Here is a 16,878-nt window from a genome sequence, read left to right on the forward strand (position 1 = left end):
CTGGATCTGTTTGTTTACATTGACAGATCCCCATTCTGACCCTCTGTGGAGCGATCGCGGGTGGCCAGTGGACTTCTGGCGCCGTGCGCATGCCCACTGTATCTATTACACAAAGCGTCATACCAGTACAGCGATTCAGACAATAGAGCCGACCTGCCGCAGTATAATGACGGCGGCTGGTTGGCAAGTGGTACTACTACTTTAACCCCTTTGCTGCTGGAGCCTCTGTTTTGTGCACATTTTAGGCCTGGAGATTACTGAAAACCTTCCAAAACATCATATATTTACTGGAAGCAGAGAACCTGGAGAATAAAATGGTGGTAGTTGCAATTATTATGTCGCATGATAGTTACATTCTTTTTATCAAATCTAGATTTTCTGTAAAAAATACACTTAGCCCCGGTACACACTGTCAACCGCATGTGAATTGCACAGGAACCACACCCGGCGGGCACAGACGAGGAGGGCACACAGTCGCTTTGTGTGAAGTAGGTTTGTGGCCCAGTGGATGGGCTGGGAATCCCACACAAAGATCTTAGTACAGTTCAGCCCTAATTCTAAAAAACATACTTATACAATCAGATTGTAAAGTGAGTGGGCAGCTTTAGTTTTTAGTGTGTTTTCCTGCCTGGTGGACGCACCGTGCCAGCCCATGGAGTACGGGAAGGAGACCTCAAACAAGTTGTCGTATTTGCAGAGTAAATGCTTCATAATAGAGGCCAGACCTGAAAAATAAGATTTCAACATTCACATGGGGTTCATAGTGATGGGAATTCATATACAGTAACCAAAAAAGAGTTTTTGTGAAAGGTACGAGGAAAACCAGATGATGGTTACTCAACATCACAGTATACAGGGTGCCAGGGAATAGGGGGCATTGGAGGCAGGAGGTATGGAACACAGGGGGTAATACTGTGCCGCCAGGGAATTGGGGAGCATTGAAGGCAAGAGGTATGGAACACAAGGGGTAATACTGTGCCTTCAGGGTGCCAGAGAATGGGGAGGGGCATTGGTGGTCAGAGACATAGAACACAGGGGGTAATACGGTGCCTCCAGGGTGCCAGGGAATAGGGGGGCATTGGAGGCCAGAGACATTGAACACAGGGTGTAATACTGTGCCTTCAGGGTGCCAGGGAATGGGGGGGGGGTGACATTGGTGGTCAGAGACATAGAATGCAGGGGGTAATACTGTGCCTCCATAATGCCAGGGAATAGGGGGGCATTGGAGGCCAGAGACATGGAACATGGTATAATACTGTGCATTCAGGGTGCCAGAGAATGGGGGGCATTGGTGATCAGAGACATGAACACAGGGGGTAATACTGTGCCTTCAGGGTGCCAGGGAATAGGGGGGCTTTGGAGGCAGGATACATAGAACACAGAGGGTAATATTGTGTCTATGGGGTGCCCGGGAACAGGGGGATATCAGAGGCTGGAGACATGGAACACAGGCTAGAAAATGTGGAGGGCATTTGAGGCCAGAAATATGGAACATAGGGGTTAATAGGTGTGGCGACATGGGACACAAATTGTAGTATTGTGTCTCCAGGGTGCCAGGAAATAGGAGGACATTGGAGGCCAGAGACATGGAACACATGGGTAATGTTCTGTTCTCCAGGGTGCAAGGAATCAGAAGGTCAGAGACATGGGATACAGTAGTAAAGCTGAGGCTACATTCAGGGCTGGACTGGGACAGAAATTTGGCTCTGGACTTCATCCAGACTGGCCCACTTACATTTTGAGTGTCCCATCAGCACTCCCTTACATCAGAGTGTCCCATCACCAGCCCCCTAACATCAGAGTGTCCCATCACCAGCCCCCTTACATCAGAGTGTCCCATCAGCGCCCCCTTACATCAGAGTGTCCCATCAGCGCCCCCTTACATCAGAGTGTCCCATCAGCGTCCCCTTACATCAGAGTGTCCCATCAGCGCCCCCTTACATCAGAGTGTCCCATCAGCACCCCTTACATCAGAGTGGCCCATCACCAGCCCCCTTACATCAGAGTGGCCCACTGAGCCATCGGCCCACCGGGAAACTCCCGGTAGTCCCAATGGCCAGTACATGCCTGGCTACATTAGCAAAAGACAGAAACAAAGATAGGTGAAACAAATAGGTGCAAAGTGGTATGGGTGAGTGGCAGAGATTCAGAGGATAGATGTCAGAGGAGGAAATGTGAAAGGGACATATAGAGCCTCACTGTCTCTTTCTGCACTGCTCAGATCCTGCAGGCGGGTCACATGACGGCGAGGCAGCAAAAGGGTCTGAAACGGCCAAACTGCCCAATACGGGACAAGTACCAGCCAGTGGTCATTACTCAGAACCAGGCGCTCCTATGGAGAGAAATCATCAGAGAATGAATGTGGGTTACAGAATGAAAGGGAGGGGTAGATAGAGGGGGAGATTTACTCTTGCTGAATCTAACCGCTACATGTATGTGAGTCTAAAAATTACCCAAAGTTTCTAGCCAGCCATAGAGGCCCTGAAAGATCCAGTGGGGGGGGGGGGGGGAGAAAGAGAGCGAGAGAGGGGGGGAGAGAGAGAGCGAGAGAGGGGGGGAGAGAGAGAGCGAGAGAGGGGGGGGGAGAGAGAGAGCGTGAGAGGGGGGGAAGAGAGAGAGCGAGAGAGAGGGGGAGAGAGAGAGCGAGAGAAAGGGGGAAGAGAGAGAGCGAGAGAGAGGGGGAAGAGAGAGAGCGCGCGAGAGAGGGGGGAGAGAGAGAGCGCGAGAGAGGGGGGAGAGAGAGAGCGCGAGAGAGGGGGAGAGAGAGAGCGCGAGAGAGGGGGGAGAGAGAGAGCGCGAGAGAGGGGGAGAGAGAGAGCACGAGAGAGGGGGAGAGAGAGGGGGAGAGAGAGAGCGCGAGAGAGGGGGAGAGAGAGAGAGCGCGATTGAGGGGGGGAGAGAGAGCGTGAGAGAGGGGGGGAGAGAGCGAGAGAGGGGGGGAGAGAGCGCGAGAGGGGGGGAGAGAGCGCGAGAGAGGGGGGGAGAGAGCGCGAGAGAGGGGGGAGAGAGAGCGAGAAGGGAGAGAGCATGAGAGCGCGAGAGGGGGGGGGAGAGGGAGAGGGGGAGAGAGAGAGAGGGGGAGAGAGAGAGAGAGAGAGAGAGAGAGATAGATAGAAAGGGGGGAGAGAGAGAGGGAGGGGGGGAGAGAGAGAGAGAGAGAGAGAGAGAGAGCGCTGCCCCCATTATGCCCGCACAGAATTACTCTCATCTCAGTACAGACACTTCTGACTCTTGAACTTCTTATACTTCTCATTTATATATATATATGATCAGACCTTGCTCTTCTCCTCCAGTCTCCCATACTCCAATAACATGGGGGTCCCATGTGTCTGGAAGTATTCTCGCTGTGTCCGATCCTCTGTCTGAGCCTCGTTTGGAAGGAAATTGCTCGCCCATATCTATAGAAAATAAATTAAATTATCAAATAGATTTTTAAGAAATTGTGATATTTTCTAAAACTTTTATAAAGGAAAAACACATTAAGAAATGTCTACAGTTAGCAAATTGTCCACTAGGTGACAGTAGTGCAGCGTACCTGGCAGTGCGGGTGAGGATTTGAGCATCCCATCATTTCTCCTTTGTTTTCAAAGATCTGGAAACGACAGTTAAAAATTTCAAATCTACAAGCAAGATTCCAGTACAGGTAACTATGATAGATAGACCTCATCTGTGGCATCCTCAACAGATATAAGAAGCCAAAAGGATACCCAGAACACCCCATGTATACCCCATGTATACCCCATGTATAGTGTGACTAAAATATCACTTTTGGGTGGTTTCACCACTTTAGGCTGGGTTCACACTACCGCATGCGGCTCACATCAGGGAGCCCGGTGTGTTCCGGTGTATTCCGGTTCACCATTTCACCCCAAATTCTGAGCTGAATTCGGACCTGAAACAAACCAAAAGACGCACAGCGCAAAATGCACCGGACCTGCTGCGGAGATATGTGAACCGGCTGCACAGCGAGCCTGTCAAAATCTCCTGCTATTGCGAATTGGATGCGGAGATCCCTCATCCTGTTCGCAACGGTGTGACCCAAGCCTTAAAGTGGACTTGTAGTCTGCTTGATATTTGGATTTACCCACTTGCTTACTGGGCACTTTTACCCCCTTCTTGTCCAGGCCAATTTTCAGCTTTCAGCGCTGTCACACTTTGAATGATAATTGCGTGGCATACAACACTGTACCTATAAGAAATTTTTATCATTTTTTTCTAACAAATAGAGCTTATTTTTGGTGGTATATAATCACCACTGGGTTTTTTTTTTTTTTTTGCTAAAGAAACAAAAAAAGACCGAAAACTTCGAAAAAAAACTCTCATAGTTTGTTATAAAATTTTGCAAACAGGTAATTTTTATCCTTCACTGGTGTGCGCTGATGACGCTGCACCGATGGGCACTGATAGGTTGCACTGGTGGGCACTGATGAGGCTGCAATGACAGGTGGCACATATGGGCTTTGATAGGCGGCACTGAAGAGCACTGAGAGATGGAACTGATGGGCACTGGTAAGTGGCACTGATGGGTGACATGTAAAATGAGGCACTGATGAGCACTGATAGGTGGCACGGATGATGAGGCACTGAAAGGTGGAACAGCTGGGCACTGATAGACGGCACTGGTGGGCACTTGTAGGTGGCACGAATGATGGGGCACTAATGAACACTGATTGGCAGCATTGATAGGCAGCAGCACTGAAGGGCACTGAGAGGTGGAACTGATGGGAACTGGAAGAAGGCACTGATAGGTGACACGGATGATGAGGCACTGATGGGCACTGATAGTTGGCATTGGTGGGCACTAATAGGTGGCACTGGCGGGCACAGATTGGGACCTGTAATAGAAGTCGGTCTATTCTCCTCACGCCGATTATGAGGAGAAAAAAAAAAGCTGATGCCCTGCTTCTGTTTACTTCCACAATCAGCTGTCATTGGCTGACAGCTGATCACGGCAGCACCCAGCGCCTTCCTGGCACTGGAACCCCATGCTGTAACTATCTCTAAGCTATATCGAGGGTGGAAAGTGGTTAAAAACAGACCCCAATCTCAGGCAGAACTACTGATTGGTCAATTAATCCCAAATGTCAGTTGCCCAGTCCTCTTTCACTGAGGCCGTGTGGCCAACTCAGTGTCTCCTTGCGGAGATTTCTCTCACTTCCTGTCCCTTAGATACGGCGGGTATCCTGGGATTCAAGGTAATTATTATTCATGCATAACACTGTATCAGCCGTTCAGAGAAAATATTGGCTTCCGTTCCCCTCCGACATTATCATAGGTAGGCTGACCAAGTGCCATCACTTACCTGAACCCAGGGGTAAGTGGCTCCCAAGTCACTGTTTATCTCCGCCCACTTGTCAATCACAGCTCGGACTTCCTCGGTGGTCATCAGAGGGAGAGTGATATCTGACCAGGGGTGGAAACACATTACCTGGCTGGGCACAAATAAAGGCTCATCAGTGTTGGAACGTTTCTAGTGAGACTTCCAGCCCTCTTCCCTTTCCCTAGGATTTTTATATTCACTTTTAGCGCTACCCAACTTAGGATCCAGTGGATTTTTGGGTCCCTCATTACATGCATAGCCAGGCAACAGGAATTTTCCAGCATTAATTCACTAGTCAAAAATCAGTCCAGGGTGCTTTGCTTTATTTTTGGTTTATTAGGACATTGGAACCCAACGCCCCTGCCACAGACCTGTGCCAGCTCATGACCTGTTGGGGGCCAGGCAGCACGGCAGGGGGGTTGGCGGCAGCTTGATCTCTATTGGAGGCTGCTTGCATTGCTGCCCAGGCTCCGCCTCAAGTCTGGTCGGCAGCGGGGGACCTGTTTGCTGTGCTCCCCCCCCCCCCAGGGTGTCAGAAAGTGGAGAGCAGCTGCCACCTATTGACAGGGGGTGGAGCTTCACTCGCTCACCCGCCGCTCACAACAAGGGGTGCGCGAGTGAAGCTCTGCCCCCTATCAATAGGTGTCGGCTTCTCTCCTCCTTCTGATGCCCCGGGGCACAGCAGACACATACAGGACTTCTCCCAGGTGCAAGGTGAGGGGAGATGAGCGGATGCAGGAGCCTGGTGACCTGAGGGGCTCCGGGAGCTCTGTGCAGTAGACATGTGCAATCCGTTTAGTTCCAAATTCATTTTTTTTTTTTAACAAATTTAGACAAATTCGTTAATTCAGGAATATCTGAATTTTTCACAACATTCGGAAATTCGAAAATTCTAAATTTTGGAAATTCGGAAATCCAAAAATAAGAATGAAAATCCGAAAATGCAACACAACGAAAATAAGAACGAAAATACGAAAATCTGAAATAATAACTTAACTATTACTAACTATTAAATTATAGGTATTATTATCACTATACAGGATTTAGATAGCGCAGTACTTTACAATATAGGTATTGGAATTTCAAATTTGTCAGTTCGTGAACATAACGAATACGAATTTCTCCTAAGTTACGAATGATCTGTAATAACGAATGCCGCATCCAAATGAATGGAACGTAACAAATGAATAATAATAAATAACAATAATAATAATAAAAACGTATTATTAATTATTATTTAGTTTTGTTCCATTTGTTTAGATGCGGCATTCTTTATTTCGGATAATTCGTAACTTCAGATAAATTCGTATTCGTTACGTTCACTAACAGCCAAATTTGAAAGGAAATTCCAATACCTATAATTTAATAGTTATTATTGGTTACTATTTTGAATTTTTGTATTTTTGTTCTTTCCGATTTTCGGATTTTTCCTTCTTATTTTTGGATTTTCTAATTTCCAAATTTTAGAATTTCCAAATTCATACATTTACGAATTGCAAATTTTCTAATTTACGGATTTTCTAATTTACGAATTTCTAATTTTCTAATTTCCGAAAAAAACGAATGAAACAAAAACGAGCAAATTTTTCAGCAGTGAACATGTCTACTGTGCATTTCTATAGGAGTCTCTGTGCAGAAAGAGATTTGACTGTACAGAGATTCCTGGTAAAACCCCATCATTGAGTGACAACAATATCACCCAGCCAAGGTCGGGACAAGGGGTGGGCAGGAGGGAGGCAGCTGCCCTGGCCACAGTGAGACAAAGGGCAAAGAATGGACACCGGACAGTTAACCCATTCTACGGCATGCATTCACAACAGTGGAGGAGGGTAGTTCAGTCCTGCATGCTTGCCCTGGGCGCTACATGAACTTGTCCCAGTACTGCACCCAGACCCCATCGCCACCAACCACACTCCCTGCCGCCGCCTACATCCCTAAAATTGAAAAATTGGCTGCACATTACCGGTCCCTGGCACAAAAAAGGTTGGGGACCGCTGTATTAGGGGATGAACTTGGATAGGGATGGGTAGCTATGGGATGCCCAGAACTGTAACTCAAATACAACTTGAGGACTTGAAACGGTCTCTGGCTACCAAAAAAATAAAAATAAATCACGAGGCTGTCCTCCTGAAGGATAAACCGATCAGATCAACTGGTAAAGAAAGGTCTCCAATTACTGAATACAGGTGCTCAATCTCCGTAGACAATGTCAAGGCACCTGGCTGTTCCTTAGATCCCCAAGCAAGAGGTGTAGGATAGCTGAACTGGCTTTGCATGGCTCTAACTCTAAGCTGTCCCTTGTTAGAAGGCTAGTTGGGCACTGCACCTAGCTGCTTCTCCACTAAAGGATCTAAGGTTTGGTGTTTGAAGATACTCACTCAGTCCTTTAGGTGTATCCTGAGGCACATGTGACTGCTGAACAGGCCTCCTGCTGGACAGGTCCCTATGGCTCCTAGGATGACTTAGCTAAGCTTAGCTGAAGCTGAAGGGTGTGAGGATCCCTCTTCTGCTCTCTCTCTCTCTTCCTCCTCCTCTGGCTCCTTGTGTTCACCCAGGGGCAGAGCCCCTCAGCACAGGGGTCCCCTCCAGGCCACTGGAGCTAGGATTCTGCTCAAATGTGGCCAAGCTCCAGAATATTTATGGGCCATCTCTACACCTTCTGGGCCATCCTCACCCAGGGATTGGAGGAGACCCCATAAATATCCATGCCTCATCTCCGCCTCTCCACCCTCTGAGTTTAAGAACTCTCCAGTGTCAGGGCTAGGCTCAGCCCTCCTTTCTCTGAGCTGGCCGCTCAGCTGTTGGCTAATTGCCAGCTCCTATCTCTCCACAGTTACTCAGCTGTTAATTATATCCTGCTCGTCAGTCCTGCCTACTTAAGTCGTCCAGTCCAGAGGAGTTCTGCCTTCACCTTGGTCAACATCACAGAGCCCATCTCCTGCGTTCCTGTTTAAAGGTTTGCTTTGCCGACATCCCTTCTGGCTCCAGATCCTGCTTGCTGTTCCACTACATTGATCCCTGACTTCTGGCTTGGCTGACTATCCGTTCCGGTTACTGAACTTTGGCTATGTTTTGACTATGTTTGTTCTTTTTACTTTTATTAATAAACAAGTGTGATTTAACTGTACTTCTGTCTCAGTCTGATTTCATGGTTTCTGACATCCAGCAGTTCTAGAAGCTAGGGGGAGTTGACAGAGACTCAGCCCCTGGAGCTCTGACAAATAACTCTGGCTCTCCTGCCTACAGAGAAGCCCAACTAAATAGTCCTACTGTACATAGAGGCAGGGCCGGTGCTACCACTAGGCAAACTAGGCAGCCGCCTAAGGCACACTGCTGCTTAGGGGCGCCCAGCTGCTGGTTTCCCTACACATTTTGCATGCTCTCCAGGCTGTAGCATGTAACTAACTCAGCCTGACTTGTAGTGTAATAAGAGGTGCAGCAGAGCACTGGAGCCAGTTCTAGAGGAAGCAGAGCCGATGCTTCCTTTATAGAAGCGCCTTCTGTCAGATGGGCAGGGCAAAGAGGGTGGAGTCAGGGGTGGAGTCAATGGGGCGGCAAATAAGGTTTCGCCTAGGGTGTCAGAAATCCTTGCACCAGCCCTGCATAGAGGGTGCTACACACAGTAAAATTGTTTTCTTGGAATCCATTGGGGGGGGACATAGGAAATCGTAAAATGTATTTAATACAACCGCCTACAGGCTATTTAAAGTGCAAGTTCAGCTTTTTACAAAAAATGAGAAAGAGAACTAACTCTCCAAATATCTTAACCACCCAATATCTTGGCCCCCTGTTGCACATAGCTGTGTTGCCCAATGCTGACGGTGTAGTGGTCTATACACGTATGCCCCGGAGAGAGTATACATCATAATGCCAGGGCCGGTGCAAGGATTATTTTCTACTTCGATGAAAGTGCATTTTGGCACTCCCCCTCCCAACACCATCCTCTCACCACACCCACCATTGTGACAGGAGAGGGGTACCTGGGCAGTGTGACAAGAGGGGGGTACTGGGATAAGAGGGGGCGGCAATGTGGGGGCAGTGTGACAGGAGGGGGGCAGTTTTAGTTTGCCTGCTGGGGGGCACAGAAGACATAATAATCTTAATTCACAGCAAGTGGCTTGGGATAAGGATTTTACCGCAGAGGAAAGCGCAAAAGATCAGGGTGTACTAATTCCACTGAGCCACCAGGGCACCTACTACTTCTGCTAGAGCAGTGATCTCCAAACTGAAACCTGGGGGCCAGATGCAGCTCTTTGCTTGCTTTTATCTGGCCCTTGGGGCACCATTCTATCCACTGACTCCAACAATGGGACATAATTCCTCCCACTGACACCAACTATGGGGCAAAATTCCTCTCAATGACATCAACAACGGGGCACAGTTTCTCACACTGACACCAACAATGAGACAATTCCTCCCACTGACACCAACAGTGGAGCATAATTCCTCTAACTGACATTAATGATTGGCCACCATTTCTCCCACTGATACCAATGATGGGGCAAAATGTCTCTCACTGACATCAATGACTGGATACAATTTCATCCAATGACACCAACCATAGGGCACTATTCCACCAATTAACACCAATTATGGGGCACTGTTCCTACTAATAACACCAACGATGGGCCACCATTCCTCCCACTGACACCAATGATGGGGCACAAGTCCTCCCACTGATACCAATGATGGGGTAGCATTCCTCCCCCAATTTCAAAGATGGGGCATGGTTTACTCATTTTCTACTCCCAATTCCCACAGTCTGCCCCCCCCTAAAGTCTGAAGGAGAGTAAACTGTCCCTTTGTTTAGAAAGTTTGGAGACCCCTGCGCTAGAGGATCCCCATACCCATCTAGTTTGTCGTTGAACCTGAGGTCCAGAAGGTCCAGATTAGGTGACACTGGTCCTTATACACCTCACGGGTGTCCAGTGGCACCAATAGTCTACACCTGAAAGATGCATGGCTGACAAGGCTGGAACGTGAGGCTCTGCCCAGGACAAGATCCCATCTGCTTCTCGTGTTGTGTTGAGACTTCTGGAGAGGCGCTGGAAGAAGCAACAGCCTAATCCTCTCATTTTAGATTGCATCAATGAGGGTCCTACACATTCTCCTTTAATTTGGAAGGGATAGAAGTACACTGGAACTCCTCAGGTAAGCTCTTCAGCTGGGGACTGGAGCAACTCAGAATCAGATGGAAAGCCTCCAAAGCCATGTGCAAATCAAATATACTAAAGAAAATGTTGGCGCTTGCATCTACCTTGGTGGGGATCCACCTGACTATTACTATTACACACCTAGAATTGAAAGGGACTAATGGGAAAAATAATTGCAAATGAGTGACTGTATAAAGTCCATAAAGTCCGTAGTATGGCACTTGAAGGCAGCCCAGTGAAAATAAGAAGCAATACTCTGGAAAGGCTGGGAAAAGAATCCCAAGGCACCACTCTAAGTGCGGTAAGTTATGCAGTTTTAATAAGCAAATGGTGCATATGTACTCACAAGAGTAGGTTAAAATCTGCATGCTCTTTTCCAACATACAGTACAGAGGAAGCTCCTCCATTCTGCTGCTTCTGCTTACCATGTCCATGTGGAATTTCAATCCAAAGTGTTCTGCTGCCCGCCTACAGTGACACTGGTCACCAGCGGAAATCCAAACCCATACCTACTACTAGCTGTCTGGGCTACCTGAGGCCTTGCCCCTTACTCTGAGCTTATATGTTGGTCATCCCCCGGCATTCTGTGTGCTCGAGGTCCAGGAAACGTCGGCAACCACCGGTGCAACCCGCTCCACTTCACCAGCGTTCTGCCTTGGATGGACTTCCTCCCGGATGGCTGTTCTCTCCTTTATGACATGCTTGTTTTTAACCTACTCTTGTGAGTACATATGCACCATTTGCTTATTACAATTGCATACCGCACTTAGAGTGGAACCTTGTGCTTCTTTTCCAAGCAAATCAAATATAGAATTTGCTGCATGGGACATGGAAGAATGCCTGTGGCCTCCACAATTAACATTAGCAAGTGACTGGGGGATTTGGGCCATCAAGTCTTGCATGACAGTAGTAAAGACCTCAACCATTAGGGATGAGACTGCGGTCATATGCAACAGAACTAAAGAGGATGAAATCTAAGAGTGGAAGGCAACATGACTTCAGGCTGCAGTAGAGGCACTGAGTGGAAGTCATCCAGTATAGCGGGACTGTGCCCCCGTGTCTAGATTCAGCAACCATGTGGCAGGAAAAGCAACATATAAGCTCAGGGTAAGGGGCAAGGCCTCAGGTAGCCCAGGCAGCTAGTAGTAGGTATGAGTTTGGATTTCCGCTGGTGACCAGTTTCACTGTAGGCGGGCAGCAGAACACTTTGGATTGAAATTCCACATGGACATGGTAAGCAGAAGCAGCAGAATGGAGGAGCTTCCTCTGTACTGTATGTTGGAAAAGAGCGTGCAGATTTTAACCTACTCTTGTGAGTACATATGCACCATTTGCTTATTAAAACTGCATACCGGTAACTTACCGCACTTAGAGTGGTGCCTTGGGATTCTTTTCCCAGCCTTTCCAGAGTATTGCTTCTTATTTTCACTGGGCTGCCTTCAAGTGCCATACTACGGACTTTATGGACTTTATACAGTCACTCATTTGCAATTATTTTTCCCATTAGTCCCTTTCAATTCTAGGTGTGTAATAGTAATAGTCAAGTGGATCCCCACCAAGGTAGATGCAAGCGCCAACATTTTCTTTAGTATATTTGATTTGCACATGGCTTTGGAGGCTTTCCATCTGATTCTGAGTTGCTCCAGTCCCCAGCTGAAGAGCTTACCTGAGGAGTTCCAGTGTACTTCTAGCACAAGGTTCCACTCTAAGTGCGGTATGCAATTGTAATAAGCAAATGGTGCATATGTACTCACAAGAGTAGGTTAAAAACAAGCATGTCATAAAGGAGGGAACAGCCATCCGGGAGGAAGTCCATCCAAGACAGAACGCTGGTGAAGTGGAGCGGGTTGCACCGGTGGTTGCCGACGTTTCCTGGACTCGAGCACACAGAATGCCGGGGGATGGCCAACATATAAAGCACAGAGTAAGGGGCAAGGCCTCAGGTAGCCCAGGCAGCTAGTAGTAGGTATGAGTTTGGATTTCCGCTGGTGACCAATGTCACTGTAGGCGGGCAGAAGAACACTTTGTATTCAAATTCCACATGGTAAGCAGAAGCAGCAGAATGGAGGAGCTTCCTCGGTGCTATGTTGGAGAAGAGCGTGCAAATCGTGCGCATAGCATTCCACCCAACTGAGGTAAGTGTTGGTGCAATGCCAGAAGATCTGAACTAGGGATGAGCTTGGTGTTCGAATCGAACGTATGTTCGACTCGAAAATCAGCTGTTCCCACGTTCAGCAAATACCAAACGTTATGGGCCGTTCACGCCAAATTCGTGTGGCGCTCACGGCCCACAATGCACTGCGCCATCACAGTGCATTGCTGGCTCATGATTGGCCAAGCATGCACTGTGACCCCGCAGGCTTGACCAATCATAGCACCGGCAGCATGGAGAGCCATAATTGGTCACAGACCGGGCGGTCAGCGGTAAGGTGCATATTACCACTGACTCATGGTCCAGCAGGCACGGAAGGGACGTTACCTATCCTTCACGGCCCATTGGGTCATTCTTCTGGCAGCTGGGAAGGATGCAGGACAAGGTGCAGTAGTGTTGGAGGTTGTTCCGCCACCACGCCTCCAAAATGCTACTACTGGTTGTGACACACCTTTCTCCTCCACCCCCTCCTCTTCTTCTTCCTCCATGGCCTCTTCCAGTGCTCTGTCCTCGGAACCAGCGGTGCTCCGTAGGCGTTCAAGGCGACACGCAAGTACGCAGGCAAAAATATGCCATGCCGTGCTTGCGCTTATTTGTTTGGGGGACAGGAGCCACACTGGGGCAGATATTTTGATATTTTGTCAGCTCTGCAGGGGCAGGCCGAGAGGTGGTTGACGCCACGTCAGCTTAAGCCAAGAATGGTGGTTTGCCACAATGACACCAACCTCCTCTCCGCCCTCTGACAGGGACAACTGACCCATGTGCCCTGTGTGGCTCACGTCCATAACCTGGTGGTGCAGCGGTTCTTGGGCAGGTAACCGGGCTTACAGGATGTCCTGAGGCAAAGGAAAGTCTGTGTGCATTTCCGCTGATCATTTAATGCCTGTGCTCGGCTGGCTGAGCTCCAAAAGGAGTTGAACCTGCCCAAGAACCGCCTTATATGTGACATGCCCACCAGGTGGAACTCAACGTTGGCCATGCTTCAGCGGCTGCACATGCAGCAGAGGGCCATCAATGAGTACCTGTGCGACTACGGTAACCAGGACAGGGCCAGGGGAGCTCTGTTTTTTTTCACCATGCCAGTGGGGCATGATCAGGGATGCATGCACTGTCCTGTCACCATTTGAGGAGGCCACGAGGATGGTGAGCAGTGACAGTGCATGCATCAGTGACACTGTACCTCTTGTCCACCTGTTGGAGCATACGCTGCGTGGAATAATGGACAGGGCACTTGAGGCAGAACAGAGGCAGGAAGAGGAGGACTTCCTTGCCTCTCAAGGCCCCCTTTATCCAGACAGTGTTCCTGCTGTCCCACCCATCACACAGGAAGAGGACGAGGGACAGAGGAGGAGAGAGGAGGAGGCTTGTGTCAGCATGGAGGTGGAGCCTGGCACTCAGCATCAGCAGTCTTTTAGGGATGATTTACAGTCCCAAGAAACACGTGGACTTGTACGTGGCTGGGAGGAGGTGGCTGCTGATCATGTTGTCCTTAGTGACCCAGAGGACTCCGGACCGAATGCCTCAGCTAACCTATGCTGTATGACCTCCCTGATCCTGCAAAGCCTGTGGAAGGATCCTCGTATTATTCGGATCAAGGAGAGGGACCATTACTGGCTGGCCACTCTCCTTGATCCACGGTACAAGGGTAAGGTTGCGGACCTTATCTTGCCGTCATAGAGGGAGCAGAGGATGAGACATCTCCGGGAAGCCTTGCAGAAAGGTCTGTGCAACGCGTTCCCAGAGACTGGGAGGTTACAAACTCCTGGTCCTGGACAACGTATTGCTGAGGCTTCGGTCAGTCACAGAAGGAGCGGTGGAGAAGGTGGCCGTCTGACCGATGCGTTCAGACAATTTTTTAGTCCGCAGCCCCAAGGTATGATCGGTTCCAGCAACCATTGCCAGAGTCTGATTTACATGGTGCAGGAATACCTAGGGGCAAGGTCAGACTTGGACACCTTTCCCACCGAAAATCCTCTGGCTTACTGGGTCTTGAGGATGGATCACTGGACAGAGCTTGCACAGTATGCAATTGAGCTACTGGCCTGTCCTGCATCCAGTGTTCTTTCGGAACACACCTTCAGTGCTGCTGGTGGCTTTGTAACCGATCCCAGGGTGCGCCTGTCCACCGACTCGGTTGATCGACTGACCTTCATAAAAGATGAATCAGTCTTGGATCACCACCAGCTACCAAGCACCTGAAGCTAATGTAACCGAATATTTTTTTTTTTTAAATGCAACATCCCTTCAAGACTGCCTATGCTGATGCTGAGTGACTTTCCTGTTATGTTGACTGACTATCCTCTTCCTCCTCAATGATCCTGCTTATATCTTGGAAGAACATTTTTGGTTCTGGGTGATGCCACCAGCCCAATTTTTCAGCCCCTGTTTAACAGGGGCGTGTAATTACAATTTTGATGCAATGCTTTGCAGCAGGGCTCATTCCTGCACTCCAACTTGAGTATATGGGAGTGGTTGCAGTGTCATGGCACCAGCACCAGTGTCTAAGGCCCAATTTTTCAGGCCCTGTTTAACAGGGGCATGTAATTACAATTCTTGATATAATATTTCACAGCAGGGCCCGTTCCTGCTTCCACCGAGAGTAACTGTGAGGACTTATAGTGTTGTGGCACCACCACCACAACCACCAAAGGCCCAATTTTTCTACCACTGTTCAACAATGGCATGTAATTAAAATTCTTGATATAATAGTTCACAGCAGGGCGCTCCAGCGTCCACCAAGAGTCACTTTGAGGGCTTACAGTGTTGTGGCAACACCAACACCTTAGGGCCACATTTCTGCAGAGCATATAGGGCAGGCCTCTACTTTCAAATATCCAACTTACAAACGTCTCCTACTTGTAAACGGAAGGAGACAACAGGAAGTGAGATGAAGGAAGACGGACGGCAAAACAAACTATACAGGGTCGATAACCCTTCCCTATGTTTTCCAAAAAGCTTAAAAATTGATTTTTTGACTGGAGCTACACTTTAGAAATGTAGCAGTTCAAAATTACACACAGATTCTACTTAACACAACAAACCCACACAGTTCCTGTGTTGTTTTCACCGCCTGTATACTGCTGTTCTGAGTATATAGGGCCTGGGGGCCTCACGCCTTTCCTTTTTTTAATATGGGTACAGGGTTCCCCTTAATATCAGCAGGGGGGCTACCTATGCCATTTTTCTCAATGATTTTCATCCATATTGCCGGAACCAGATATTACATTAAAACCGCAAGCAGTTTTAAATGATTTTTTTTCCGTTAAATGTCATTTTGTGGAGGGACTGTTCTAAACATGAGAAACACGTGGCACTTCACAGGCATACTATAGACACCCCCCAGGCACGATATTTAAAGGAATATTTCACTTTTTTTTTTTTTTCACTTTAATCGTGTTAAGTGCTCCTGAAAAAATGTCCTTTTTAAAAAAAAAAAATTGCCATTGACCCATGTCCCCTGAGGATGGAGCCAGGTCCCCAAACCCTTTTTAGGACAATATCTTGCATATTAGTCATTAAAATTAGCACTTTTTATTTCGAATGTCAAGTCCCATAGACTTCAATGGGGTTCTAAAGTTCGCACAAATTTTTGGTCCGTTCGAAAGTTATGGCGCGAAAACCGAACCGGGGAGTGTTCGGCTCATCCCTAATATGGACCTGAAAAGCTTTCCACGACCCACGTTTATCAGAACAGATTCTGGAAAGCACCCCATTCAGAACCCAGTGCCCAAAGTTCACTTTCAGGCTATCCCCACATCATCCAGTCAGGTTTAGGACAACCATGGTGAATAGCGGTAATTGAACACTCAAAGCTCCAGAAGCAATGCAGAGAAGAGTCTTCACTAAAAAAAAAAAATAAGAACAAAAAAAATAAAAAATATTGGTGAAGAAAAGACATCCCTCCTTCTGGGACACCAACAATAAATTGAGGCATACTAGAGGTAGGAGTGGCTTTTTTTGGCTAACCTACCTTTTTGTTTACCAGTGTCCAATCCTCCTGTAGGTGGCAGTATAATCTGAAAGACTTTTTGTGTCCCTCAGTGGATGAGAAAGAAAAACTATTTATATTATGCAGGAAGGAGGCTGATGGAAATCTCTGGCAGGGGAGGGGTATTCTGACAATCGCCATAAACTTACCAAATACACAACTGCAGACAAGCAGTCGGAGACCACATTTGTAGTCAGTGTTGCCCGAGACACCCCTTCCCCCCCCTTTCTCCCCCAAAGACTACCTCCTCTAGCAAGGTAGACTG

The 16,878-nt window shown here is 48.2% G+C and overlaps 1 protein-coding gene across 2 annotated transcripts in view; it reads right to left on the reverse strand.

The window, feature by feature from the left end:
* Positions 1-16,878, reverse strand: part of GALT (galactose-1-phosphate uridylyltransferase) — a 42,120-nt gene that overhangs the window by 8,174 nt on the left and 17,068 nt on the right. For both annotated transcript variants that reach the window (XM_077490552.1, XM_077490553.1), the window contains exons 5-9: positions 5,303-5,432; positions 3,536-3,592; positions 3,276-3,398; positions 2,200-2,332; positions 642-725 (exon numbers count right to left, since the gene is read on the reverse strand). In XM_077490552.1, coding sequence (XP_077346678.1) covers positions 642-725; positions 2,200-2,332; positions 3,276-3,398; positions 3,536-3,592; positions 5,303-5,432 — 527 coding nt within the window. The remainder of the gene's footprint in view (positions 1-641; positions 726-2,199; positions 2,333-3,275; positions 3,399-3,535; positions 3,593-5,302; positions 5,433-16,878) is intronic.

This window comes from Lithobates pipiens, unplaced genomic scaffold, assembly GCF_037356315.1.
Source record: "Lithobates pipiens isolate NorthernLeopardFrog02 unplaced genomic scaffold, aLitPip1_a1.2 Scaffold_19, whole genome shotgun sequence".
In the NCBI taxonomy this organism is placed as follows: domain Eukaryota; kingdom Metazoa; phylum Chordata; class Amphibia; order Anura; family Ranidae; genus Lithobates; species Lithobates pipiens.